The 13,669-nt window shown below is 32.9% G+C and overlaps 3 protein-coding genes across 3 annotated transcripts; 1 reads left to right on the plus strand and 2 right to left on the minus strand.

Moving 5' to 3' along the window:
• Nucleotides 1-233: 233 nt before the first annotated feature.
• LOC130796848 (uncharacterized) lies at nt 234-4,878 on the plus strand. Its single transcript, XM_057659251.1, has 4 exons — nt 234-289; nt 693-775; nt 3,795-4,076; nt 4,587-4,878. The coding sequence occupies exons 1-4, from the start codon at nt 272-274 to the stop codon at nt 4,621-4,623; spliced, it is 420 nt and encodes a 139-aa protein (XP_057515234.1). The 5' UTR covers nt 234-271; the 3' UTR covers nt 4,624-4,878.
• A 2,614-nt stretch (nt 4,879-7,492) lies between these two features.
• LOC130796882 (G-type lectin S-receptor-like serine/threonine-protein kinase LECRK3) lies at nt 7,493-10,311 on the minus strand. Its single transcript, XM_057659303.1, has one exon. It carries the CDS (start codon nt 9,973-9,975, stop codon nt 7,552-7,554), a length of 2,424 nt encoding a protein of 807 aa, XP_057515286.1. The 5' UTR covers nt 9,976-10,311; the 3' UTR covers nt 7,493-7,551.
• A 263-nt stretch (nt 10,312-10,574) lies between these two features.
• LOC130796881 (G-type lectin S-receptor-like serine/threonine-protein kinase LECRK3) lies at nt 10,575-13,457 on the minus strand. The gene has a single exon (XM_057659302.1). It carries the CDS (start codon nt 13,289-13,291, stop codon nt 10,847-10,849), a length of 2,445 nt encoding a protein of 814 aa, XP_057515285.1. The 5' UTR covers nt 13,292-13,457; the 3' UTR covers nt 10,575-10,846.
• Nucleotides 13,458-13,669: the final 212 nt, after the last annotated feature.

A 13,669-nucleotide genomic window follows, 5' to 3' on the forward strand; every position in this document is an offset into this window, starting at 1 on the left:
AAAACTAATTATATGCTAAATAGGGTAAATTAATTTTCAAATTCTTTATTATTTATTGTATGGTTTTACTATTTTCTAAGAGATAGGGCTTGTGGCCTTATGCCATATGTATTTCTTTACCTGAAAATTCTGCCATTTTTTTTTATATTTATGTATAAAAAAATCATAGAAAATAAAAACTGTCATATTTTATGTAGTAACTATATATATTTTTCCTAATAATTCAAAATCATTATTTTTGCAACTTTTCAAGTTAAAAAAGATTTCAAAAATGGCTCATAGGATGTCGGTGAGTTTTTTCTTTACATTTAATTTCTTTCCAATAATTTGAGCAATGTATTTCATTTATTGTTTATAATTTGATCAAGTATTTTATATTTCATCCTTATAATCTAAAATGAAGGAATGAAATAGAATTTTTGCTTAATAATTAAAATTTATAAAAATTGAAAAATTTTGTATATTGCTTTAATTTCATCCCCAACTTCTTCATCCAACCATCATTTTCTTTTATATTTACGAGATTTTAATTTTATTCAATCAAAAAAAACTAGGAAATATATGAATATTTTGGTAAACTTTGATAATTTAGAGATTAATTAAATAATATTCGTTTTTGCCGGAATTTGGGTCAACTTTCTTCCTTTATTTGGGTGTGAAGTATGACTACGTAATGATGGTTATATATGTAGGGATATTTGATGAGATCAATGATGCAACAAAGGAATATATCATTCTCCTCATCTTCCTCGTCCTCCACTCCCAAATCTAAGTGGTAAGAAAAAACCATCATAATTCATTATTTATTTTATGAATAAATCAATTAATGTGGTTGACAACAATAATGACTCTAATTATGGTTGAGACGTGAATTATAAATTCAAAAAATGATAAAAATACTACTCAAATATAAATTTTGGAACTTCTCTTTATAATTTTTCAAGTTTCAATTTTTTTGTCTCGATATATTAAAATTTAATATAGTCTTAATAGGGTTGACCAACTTTTCATGTATCAAATGATACACACACAGAGTAGATAGACACAACCAAGGTGCTAGTTTACTACAAAATTACGAAGGATAATACCCATGGTCAAATTCGTCGCCTGACAATTGCTAAATAGCCTTAATGAATACAACAAATTTTAGTCGTATCGTTATTTCTATTAGAGTATATAACATATTATAGACCCTTAACTATCAATTTAAGCTTTTGGTTGAATTGATTCCTTAACATGGTATCAGAGCCTGTGTGACAAGAGATTACATGTATGAATCTCCATCACTCACTACAAAAAAAATGACATATTTGGGCGGAGCCTTTAGACGCTTTTAAAACCGTCTAAAAAATGTGTGTCACAAATAGTTTAGACTCTTTTTGAATGCGTTTTGTTGTCTAAAATAGATTGTTTTTAGACGTTTTTTTTTCGTTACAAGACTTTATCCCATCTTGCTTTTTAATGCCTTTTCAACTCATTTGTGACAAAAAAGCGTCTAAAAAGTACTTTAAAGCATCTAAAATCATTATTTTTAAGACACTTAAAAGCATCTAAAATTGTTATTTTTTTAGACACTTAAAAGCGTCTAAAACACTAAAATCCCACCATAATAATTTAGATTTATAACATCCAATAGTGTCTAAAAGCCCGCTAGCTAGGTTGCTAGCATACTTTTTCAACAAAAGGCAATATATACAATTTTTCCACATCAAACAATCAAGCCATAATTCACTCATCGACCAAAAAATTATGATTAACATATACTTAAACCTAAAAATCAATTTAAAATTTTTTATTATATTTGGTGCAAATTAACATGGACAATAAGTTCAAATATCAAAATATTGATAACTGGCCATTACAAAATAATAACCATAAACCATCTCAAACAAATTGATACGAAATTGTTGCTTTGATATTTTGAGTTCTGTGTTCTGTTTTGCAAGGTTTGAATCCTTTCCTTTGCTTTGTTCTTCATCCTTTGTATAAATCATCCTTGAACCATCCCAATATGGTTCAAAACTATTCACTTATTTAAACGCTCTTAACCTTACTTTTTCGTCGAATTATCCCCTCAACTTTCGCAAACATTCTATCCCTTGTCCTTCCAGCTGCATACACACTGCATAAAAGTAGGACAAGATTAATCAACAAAAGAAATGATAAACCAAGCATTTACACACATATACATTCATCAGTCACCACATACGTTGTTGAATACAATATGGAACTGCGATGACAAAATAAAAACAAGAATTGATCTGCAAGATATTAGCAGTTTTTGTTAAGTCAGCTGATGTTTCTTCATTTGCTAAGTTTTATAACTGCTCAATCTTTACTACACTCTGCCACACCATAATATTCATACAGATATTGCATTTTTTTACTAGCAGACATTTAATACTAACATCTAATCTTTCATTCCAAGTTAATACACATTATTGTATTGTCTTACCAAGGCTTTGTTCAGCAAAGACTAGGTAATTCATTCTTTTGCAGAACTTAATAAGAAAAATATTTCCCACTAATATGTTGTTATAATAAGTTATTCTTGAACAACTTTTATCATCTTTTTCTAAAGAAAAATATTTATAGCTTTCCAAAACGAGTGATTGAATAAACTTTAAACTAAGCATATTGAAGATATAAGTGGATTGTTAGAATTTAGGTAATGACATCGTGATTTAGGATCAAAAAATGGTAAGGGTCAAAGAGTAGGACAGTTAAATTCGACTTTTATAACTATAATGTTGAATTTTCACACCCATACATTTACCAAAAGACAAATAACATAGATCTATTTAGTTTAACCTGGATAAATTAAGCAATTAACCTAATTTTAGTTTAACCTGATTTCAGTTTAACCTAAACTAAGCAATTAACCTAAATTAAGCAATTAATAACCTTAATTGTGAAAAATTAAGCAATTAAAATCCAATTAATCGAGGTAGAGGATGAGTAAGCCAATCCTATACAGTTTAACCTGAATTAAGCAATTGATGAATTGTACCTAATTTAGGGAGTTGTAGATGATGAATTGTTGAAAGTGGGAAGTCTAATTATGCGTCAAGAACAAAAGGAGGGAAGCCCAGGCGAACGACGATGCGTGACACACACACCGTGGCGAACGAGTGATGGATGTTGGTGTCAGACTGTTAGCATTGAACAGTACGATAGAGAAGATGAATGTTGATGAAGAATGAATGTTTCAGTGATTATACAGGCGGTTATGTTTGTGGAGGAGATGAAGACTCTCATTATTCTGATGAAGCGATATAGAATGAATGTTTTGAGCGGTTTTTTGTTCATTTGAGAGCCTATATCCCGCTTTCTCTAAGAAATTTTCAAATTGGGGTTTTTGACGCTTAATAAGGTTTATTTTCTCAACCTTTATATGCGTCAAAAAATAGACGTCTAAAAGCTTCATATTTTTTAAACACTTTTCATTGTGTCTATAAAAAAGTGTCTACAAGCTTCACGTTTTGTTGTAGTGACTCTTCATTTGAAGTAGAACATTCACAGTGTCAGATATAAAGAGGGTTTGTGCTGTATTATTCATACTTTTAGCCTAAAAGGCTTTCATATTTGGAGTCTTAATCATTAACTTAAACTTTTTGGTTGAATTAATTTTTTTGACAAATTCCCTCATCGATACAAGAATACGATAGAAAAATAAGGCGAAAATAAAAAGATTGATTTGCTTATCATAAATCATTTAAGATAGATAGATAGATAGATGCACGATAGAAGTATTACAAATTGCATGATACGAATAATGATTGAAATGATTGTAGGGCATTGAAAGCCGAAATGGCTCCCTTATACCTATTGGTGGGATTTACGGTGTTAGCAGCAAGCATAGCCTCACACACAGCATATCAACAATTGAGGTACAATCCTAATGTTTACTTCAGTAAGAAGAAAAGAGCCACTATTGAGGAAGCTGAAAACCCCATGAATGCTGTTAATCATGGCGGTAAATTTGTAGATAAGTCTTTCTTAAGGAAGGTTGCTCATATTCAAGAAAAAGGCAAAGAGACCATTCCAAATCCTGTTAACGGCAACATTTACACCAGGTAATACTTTATATTATACTATCTCCATCTCTTAATGAAGTTCCCATAACAAAGATTTACGAAAATTAAAGAAAAATAAAATCTCTTAAATAATAAATATATTATTTTATTGATTAATAAATTTGATGGAGAAAAGTGGTGAGGACCATAAACATTAAAAAGTATCAAAAGAAATTTAGTGGAAAAAATATAAGGACACAATTAATAAAAAAAAATATTTTATAAAGTTAATAGAAAACATGTAGAGATCATAAGAAATATAAAACTATTAAAATAAAGTTAGTGAAAGATATGTGGAAATCATAAACATTATGAAAATATTAAAATAAGAATGAACAAGGTTATTTTTGTATAAAATTTATGATATATAAAAATATTTTTTTAAAAGTAACAAATAAAACACAAAAAAATAATAAATAAATTTTTTTTTAAGAAATGAAGACAATATTTACTAAAATTTAGTTTGAACTACTCCTATACACTAACATGTAGTTTGAATTATTTTTGTAGGTCTAGACATGCAGAGACTTTGCAGTCGATCAAGTGATTTAATTCGATGCTACTACAAGCACTTGATTATATGTGGAGTATTTTTGTTTGTAAATTATAACATGGAAGAACTAAGGAAAAGAAAAACAAATTGCATTTTCTTTCCTTTGAAAACTTCTATGTTATTATTATTTTTTTCTTAAAATATACATATACCCATCAATTAGTTTTTATCCTTTATTTTTTTCATAATTTTTATCATATATTGTCTTTTAACGTCAATTTTAAGCTATTTTGTTGATAAATTTATATTCTTATTAATAAACGTTTAGATGCTTGCGGAATATTTGTTAGCATAATTTTTAGTAATTTAGTGAAGTTGTCTTGTGGGCTTGTTACTCATGTAGTGATCAACTAAGGGCCAACACTTGAAGCAGTCAATAGCCCATATGTTAATATGTGAAAATTGAAAAAACATAAGTGAAAAAAAAAATAATAACAAAATAAACTAAGAATAAAACTTATTTCAAAAGTAAGCGTGAGTTTCCCAAATCTGAGGTTTTGGGCTGTTCGCAGTTAGTAACTGCGAACAGGTCAAAAAAGACAAAATCACTGTTCGCACTTACTAACTGCGAACAGAAAAAAAAAAGGTCAAATAGCTGTTCGCAGTTAGTAAGTGCGAACAACTATTTTGTCTTTTTTAACCTGTTTGCAGTTATAACTACGAACAGCCCCAAACCTCAGGTTTGGGAAATTCACGCTTACTTTTGGAATAAGTTTGATTCTTAGTTTATTTTGTTATTTTTTTTTTCACTTATGTTTTTCCAATTTTCTTAATATGTTGGCGATACAGTTTATGACTCACTATAGATGTTAATTCATCGAATAAATTTTGTATACGGTGAGAAAACTCCATAAGGAGAAAAAAAATTTCAAAAAATAAATGTTTTAATATTTAATGTGTTAATCTTTATATTTAAAAATAACTTGCTTAAAGAATTTAATTAAGCTAGCTTAAATCTAAAATATTAAAATTTGGATCAACAATATTGAAAATAAATTGGGTTAGACTTAAATTCAAAAACAAGGTGAGTTAATGTTACATCGAATCAACACATATTAAGATGGTAAAGCCAATTGCATATCGCATCATGTTTATTCATGCGTATTAGCATGTCATGGATTATGCAATTATTTCTTTGGTTTTTGTATGTTATACAAAAATTGTTGAGAGAGACGGTCTTTTTGAGAGACGCACTAAATAAATAGGCTAAATAGCCCAATTAATACAACTTAAAAGAGAGAATAAAAATATAGACTTCATATTTTAAGGTCTTCTTTCTGAAAAATAGTCTCTTACAAGAGTAGTTGATGTTCTTAAAGGGTAGATGTTTGAGTGTGATTGAATAATTCTCTCATGGGTTATAAAAAATGGATATTCTGGATGTATTTGCGAGCAAGTAAGATTGAAGCATCATCGGGGAAGTATGGTAGGAAGATGCCATGACATCAGCATGAGCTACAATGCGTTGGCGAAATAATATGGTAATGCGCACGATTATACTTGTGCATCCTCAAACGAGCAACCTTTTCGCTCGAACGAGCATTTACTTCCAAATTCTTTTTAAATACTCAAGCGAGTAATCCTTCATGCTTGAACAACTACTCATGCTTTATTACATACTTTCTTCGTTTTATTGTATTTGCTACATTTAATTTTTTACGCAATTCAATATGTTATTTTAATTATTTATATATTAAATTATACAAATCTAAAAATTATATAAAGTTAATAATATGAAAGTAGGCGATTAAATGATTCAAATAAGATCTTAATTGACTATATTTTTCCATACATGCTAGCCGTAATATATAAAATCAATTTGAACGGTAATAATGCTTAAAACTGTGATATAACAAATATTTTAGAACGAAGGGAGTAGTTCAACGCTCGTTCGCCTCATTTTAACTCAATAGAGACATTAATTTGGTGATTCACTTAATGGAATTTGAGCGGATCAAGAATTTTATGGTGAGAATAGTGAGAAGTTCGTAATTCTTCTCTACACAGCCATGCATTATAAATCCATTTTCCTTATTTGAAACGGATTTATAATCTTCAACAAGTGATTTGCAAAGTGTTTACCACTTCCGAAATTGGTGTTTCTCTTGCTTCGCTCCTTGCTTTAATTCTTAATTACATTGTTTTTTTTGTTCTTGTTTATTTCTCGATTGTTGCTCAAGCTTTATTATTACTGAATGTGACTATCAATAACAAGTATTATAGAACAGAGTAAGTATGTAAATATTATTCGTCTGTAATTTTTAATTATCCTCTTAAATTTGACGGAAGGCTTCAGTCAATTCTCAATATAAAAATTGTATTGTTCTAGTCATCAATTACGAAATTGGAGAACGTAATTCAATATTTTTTCTAATTCTCATAATTCTGAACCAGTCGCCCTGTCCCACACGATGAATGCTTGTGACTTATGAAATTTCAATCCATGAACTCAACAAGAATTTCTTCTGTTACGTAAATGAATCCAAATTAGTATAATTTGAAGCTGAAGGATAGGGAAGGTAGGAGTGGAGAGGAGAGGACAGCGAGAATTGAATTCAGGATCTTACATGGGAACGTGGTACATTTTTCAATTGATACAAGACCTATCCGTGTTTAGATATTATGTAATGTTGGAATTCTGCAGCAAGATGCAGGAAGAGAAATTCTGAAGCTATGTTGTGGAAGATTATTTATGGGATTTCGATTAATCTTCAATAGAAAATATCATTTTGCATCTGTAAGTTCACGTAATTAGATGTGTAGATATTTATTAAGTTATTTTACAATAATTTATTAAAATCCGAAACCAAAATAGTCTACGAATTTTTCCCAAGCAACAATAAATAAGAACAAGTATCACAAATATGAGGATTATATAAAGTAGGAAAAACTTCAGACATTTATCCTGGGAATTGGTTCCATTTAGGTAGAAAATGAAGTTGGACAAGGAGGGGGAGGCACTTCAGCATGGCCTTCTAGCATCTGTGTGACCAATGTCATACTTGGTCTTAGATTTGGATCTTCTTGGATACACCAAAGGGAAATCATCACAAATCTGGTTAACTGTAGCCTGTTATTTAGTGCCTCTAAATCATTACCAACCAGATTTTCTATCGTGTTAGATTGGTAGCAATCAAACGCCCAGTCTGTTAAAATTTTTCCTTCCACTTCAAAGAGTTCAATACTCACATTTTTTCGACAACATATGATTTCCAACAAAAGTACCCCAAAGCTATAGACATCTACCTTGGTTGTTACCGGTTTGTTTCTGAACCATTCAGGTGCAACATACCCTTTAGTCCCTCTGATTGCTGTATTTGTATGAGTTTGATTTAGAGCCATAAGTTTTGCCATCCCAAAATCAGAAATACGAGCATTATGATAGTCATCTATGAGTATATTTTGAGGCTTTATATCACAATGGATTATCTGTGTGATGCACTGCTGGTGCAAATACGTTAAACCTCCGGCTATCCCTTGTGCAATTTTGATCCTTGCTACCCAACTCGGCCTTTGATCACCAAATAGGTAATCTGCTAAGCTGCCGTTGCTCATGTATTCATACACTAACATGCGTTGATCATTTTCCTTGCAAAATCCAACAAGTTGGACTAGATTCTTGTGATGAGTCTTGCCAATGACATTTACTTCAGTTTCAAACTCTTTATCAGCATTGTTGGAAATTCTGTCCAACTTTTTCACGGCTACAAGAATTGAGGAACCACTAGCTCCTATTATACCTTTGTAAACAACCCCAAAAGCCCCTCTTCCTAACTCTTCTTTAAACCCATTAGTTGCATCCTCAAGAACTTTGTAGCTGAAACAGCTAACATTACTACTATACTCATCGCCGGCTATGGAAACTATTTTGAGCTGTTTCTTGTAGTAAATGAAGAAAATTCCCAAAAGTAATAGAATAAAATTGACAAAGACAGAGCCACCTAATAGAATTGAAACCACAGCATTCATCCTGGCTTTCTTTTCTAAAATACGATCAGCAGAAGGAACAAATTGGTCAGTGGAGGATGAACCATTGCCTACCTTAAACCAAATAGTTTTTCCTTCACTACCAGCTGCCTGATTTCCACCCAAGAATAGCGGATTCATCTTGCAACAAGTACCCCCATTATCAGATACCCAGTTCACAGCAGCACAGTAACGATCATCAAGACATGAACTTTTGCAATTTTCTTCATTGACATGTTTAAATTTCCCATCACATTTTTCTAAACTGAACTCCGTGTTTTCTCGTGGCACTAGCTTATACTCCACATTACCACTGGGACCCTGTTTATCTTTTTCCCATAAGTCAAAATCTGGTTTGCAGCTCCCATACTTGTCATCAGGATCCATTAGTGAATAATTAGGCGGGCAATCACATCTAAGACTTTGAGCCACTACATCATAGCTGCAAATATTGTTATACCCACATCGTACAGTACAGATATTACCTGGTTCTGAATAAATCTTGGACCATCCCACTCCATCGTTTTTGCTGAACTTTCTTGGGTGATAATACCATGTAAGAATCCCATCAGAGGTCATAGTGGCTCTCTGGTAGTAATCTCTGACCGAAACTATCTTATCTTTGGGGATGAAATTATACAGCACAGACCCATTTGCTGCCACAACGTACATACTTCCCAACTCGTCATAGATCACTTGGTTACCTTGTGTTGGAGGTTTCCATGTCATAGTTACAAAATAAGGATCAGCATAAGCAGTGTAAAGAATAGGAACCATGATATTAAAGACTACATTCCCATCTCGTTGGAGGTGCATTTGGAAACTGCCTTTGGTGAAATTAGTATCTGAAAGTCGACAATCAACTGTCCCATCTAGGTTCATGATCTGTGTAGGAAGCAAAGTGTCTGTTGGATGATCAAAGCTTTGCCAAACAGGATTGCTATTGCTTTTACTTGTGAGAATGAAATTCCCGGTATCATTCATAACTCCAAATCCAACATCTCTAGCACCACCTAAACCAGCAGAGGTATTCCATATGTGGGCACCCTTGGGATCACTGAGGAGTAATCCCTCAGTAGCAGTTATTGTAACAGTTGATCCTTGAGGAACAGGATTTCCATCATTTGCATACCAAATGATTGTATCTGGGATCTTTGCATACCAGATAGAAAGCAAGTAGAGATTAGTACTGCTGTTGAGAAACTGATTAAACCCAAAGGCAAAATCTCCTGATGGAGAAAGCCATTGAGAACCATTGTTACTAGCTGTAAGAAATTTATTGACCGGTATATTTCCCCTAGTTTGAGCAGAAATCGATGATGTTAAGAAGAGTATTAGTACTGTTAGGAAGGAAATGATACAACAAAGAGGATTAGCCATTGCTAGAAGAACTTATCTTCAGTTTTTTTTTTCTTTTCCTGATATAGAAATGCTTAGTGATTATTGTACCAGAAAAACCTGATTATTAAATAAAGAATTGGTGTTGACCTGTCGTTGTTGAAGTTAGGAGGAATTAATGTTATTTTTTCAAAAAGCTGAAATCATATTAACTATTCTAATGCTAAATTTAGGGTCTTTGCTCCAACTTGTCAAATAATCCATAAGTGCTCAACTGACTACCAATTTAAAGTAAAGTATAGAATCCGTTCAGATCATTCTGATGCAGAACAGATCAGTATTGTTTAAACTTTAAAGCTTAATTTATGGGAGGCAAAATTTGATGGTAGTTAATTTTTGACAATATCAGACATGTAGACTCATATGTTTGACGGTGTCGTACAAGACAAGAGTAGAGAAAAAGGATCCTGGCCACATTGAAAAACAATGTTCTCACTTCTCAGTGTCTCCTTGTATTGTAGAATCCTATATTCCAATATGTTGTCCGGACAAGGAGTGATTTCAGGCCCGATTAGGAGGTGGCCTAAGGTTAAATCGAATATGGTGCTTCAATACATATACTAAGGGACAAAAGTAAAAATTACATATTGTTATAAATTAAAAATTACAATCTTTAAATGCTTCCAATTTCATATAAAAGGTACTACAAAATTGTAGACGTTTTTCTAAATTCTGTTTCCCGTATTCAGAAATTGAATTTTGCCTATGTTGATGCAAATAAAACCATCTATCTTATTGGGTAAATTCCTCTAAAAAGGTTGTCCCCAGAAGCACCATTTGTATGCTTTATAATCTTGATAATATTATACTGTTATGAAAAGTACACATGGAAAGAAAGAAAACAACTGAAGAATCAAGTTTTAGATACTGCAAATGAGGGACATGGCGGGACAGGCACATCAGCAAGGCCTTCAAGCATCTGCACAACCATTCTCATTTTAGGCCGAAGGCTTGGGTCTTCCTGGATACACCAAAGGCCAACCATTACGAACCTCTTTAGTCGTAGCATGTCATCAAGTGCTTCCTCGTCTTCTTTAACCAAAGATTCTAACGAGTTAGTTTGGTAGCAATCAAATACCCAATCTGTCAAAATTGCACCTTCTTCCTCTAAGAGTTCCATGCACACATTTTTTCGACAGCATATGATCTCCAACAAGATAACCCCGAAACTGTACACATCTACCTTCACCGTGACTGGTTTGTTCCTAAACCATTCAGGGGCTACATACCCTTTTGTACCTCTGATTGCGGTATTTGTATGGGTTTGGTTCAAAACCAGAAGTTTTGCCAACCCAAAGTCACCAATACGGGCATTTTGATATTCGTCAAGAAGTATGTTCTGGGGCTTTATATCACAATGGATGATCTGTGTGCTACATTCCTCGTGCAAATACTGCAATCCCCCTGCTATTCCTAGAGATATTTGAACCCTTTCTGACCAATGTGGTCGCGAATCACCAAAAAGATAATCTGCTAAGGTGCCATTGCTCATGTATTCATATACTAACAACCTCTGATCTTCCTCCTTGCAGAATCCTACAAGATGAACAAGATTCTTATGATGGGTTTTTCCTATCACATTCATTTCAGTTCTGAACTCTTTATCGATATCTTCAGTAACCAAATTCAACTTCTTTACTGCTACATGATTAGAGAAATTTCCTGCTGTTATCTGACCCTTGTAAACCACACCAAAAGCCCCTCTTCCTAACTCTTCACTGAACCCATTTGTTGCTTCTTCAAGCGCTTTGTAGCTAAAGCATAGAACATTATTATAATCTTCGACATTTTTTAGTTTTATATTACCCTTTTTGTTGTAGATGAAGAAAATTCCTAATACCAGGGCAGTTAATAAACAAAAATTGAAGAATACTGAACCCCCTAATATTACAACAATTTCAGGATTCACCTTGTTTTTCACTATGGATATAAGCTGATCAGTGGAATTAGTCCCGTTTCTTACTTTCAGCCAGGCTGTTCTACTGACTGAATTGTCTTGTTTTCCATTGGACAACGGAAGCTTCTTCTTATAACAGCTCGGGTCACTTCCTCCTACATTCGCGCTATTAAAAATGACGGCTGCACAGAAGCAATCTTCAAGACAAGAACTCTTGCAGTCTCTTTCACTATAACCTGCATGCTGTTGATAATCATCAAATGGCCAATCAGTGCTCTGAAGTGGAATTAGTTCATATCCACCCTTTTGAGCTGAACTTTGCTCCTCGTCACAATATTCCAGCTCAAAATCCGGTTTACAATGACCATATTCATCATCGGGATTTAGCAAAGAATAATGTGATGGGCATTGACATCTTGGCATATTATTATTGTCATCATAGGTGCAAATATTGTTAAATCCACATACTCCAGATTCACCATCCTTTACACTTCTATCACAGATGTTCATATTATCTGGTATTGAGTAAATTTTAGACCAGCCAACATCATTATTCTTTGTGAATGTTTTTGGGTGAAAATACCATGTAAAAACCCCATAAAAATTCAGGGTTGCTCTCAGATAACTGTCCCCAGGTAAAGCAATCTTGTCTGCTGGGATTAAATCATTCAGAACTGTACCATTCTTTGCCAAAAGGTACATATGACCCGATTCATTATACCTCAATTGGAAACCTTGATTAGGAGATTCATATGTGCCAGTAGCATAATAAGGAGGATACTGAAAGCCACTAGGAACGTCCCATGTATTAAGGACCATGTTTCCATCGTACTGCAACCGGAGCTGGAACCGTCCCTTAGTGTAATTACTTTCTGAAAGCCGAGAATCAAGCACCCCGCCTTTTGTCATAGTCTGAGAAGGCAACAATGTATCAGTAGGATGGTCAAAACTCTGCCAAACGGATTTATCATCCTTGCTCCTAAGGATAAAATTTCCCGAATCATCCATTAAACCGCGGCTCACAACAAAGGTTCCATTCCACTCACTGGAAGTATTCCATAGGTGGATACCTTTTGGATCATTCAAGACTAAACCTACATCAGCAGTTAATGTTACTGTTGATTTTTCCGCAATAGGATTCCCTCCATTTGCATACCAAACAACTGTTTCTGGGATTTTCGCGTACCAAATGGCAAGCAAGAAGAGATTGCTGGTATTGGAATATAGATGAAAACCAAAGGCGAAATCACCCAAAGGTGAAACCCATGATTTGCTATTCTTAGTAGCTGTGAGTGATTCACCTATTGTTATACTGCTCTTAGTTTGTGCAGCAATAGGAGATAACAATAAGGAAAATACAGCTATATAGAAAGAAAACATGCTAGATAAAGGCTTTTCCATTGCAAAAGAGTGACTGAGGGATTACAGTTTTTATTTATAAGGTTTTATATAAGAATTTGATTCTTAAATCAAGTATAAATCAAGCTCTATTATGCTGTTGTGCAGATGCTGATCATTGTTGACTAGAAAAATCTGCATAGATGAAGTTCAATGCCGTGTTTGGTAAGTATTGATGATGGATTGATTTTTAATTATGATATTATATATATATATATATATATATATATATATATATGTGTGTGTGTGTATGCGTGCATGCGTGCGCGTTGTGTGTCTGTGTGTATAGGATCAAATAAGAAAGATAATTTATAATAAGAGTAAGAAGGATTTTTTTAGATCACTTTGTATATAAAAAGGTTATTATAAAATAGGAATATT

This window comes from Amaranthus tricolor, chromosome 12 (genome assembly GCF_026212465.1).
Source record: "Amaranthus tricolor cultivar Red isolate AtriRed21 chromosome 12, ASM2621246v1, whole genome shotgun sequence".
Classification (NCBI taxonomy): Eukaryota; Viridiplantae; Streptophyta; class Magnoliopsida; order Caryophyllales; family Amaranthaceae; genus Amaranthus; species Amaranthus tricolor.

Coding starts and splice junctions, on each gene's coding strand:
- LOC130796848 (XM_057659251.1), top strand. Junction 776..3,794: donor TCCACTCCCAAATCTAAGTG/GTAAGAAAAAAC, acceptor AAATGATTGTAG/GGCATTGAAAGCCGAAATGG. Junction 4,077..4,586: donor AACGGCAACATTTACACCAG/GTAATACTTTAT, acceptor TTATTTTTGTAG/GTCTAGACATGCAGAGACTT.
- LOC130796882 (XM_057659303.1), bottom strand. CDS start 9,975: ATGGCTAATCCTCTTTGTTGTATCATTTCCTTCCTAACAGTACTAATA.
- LOC130796881 (XM_057659302.1), bottom strand. CDS start 13,291: ATGGAAAAGCCTTTATCTAGCATGTTTTCTTTCTATATAGCTGTATTT.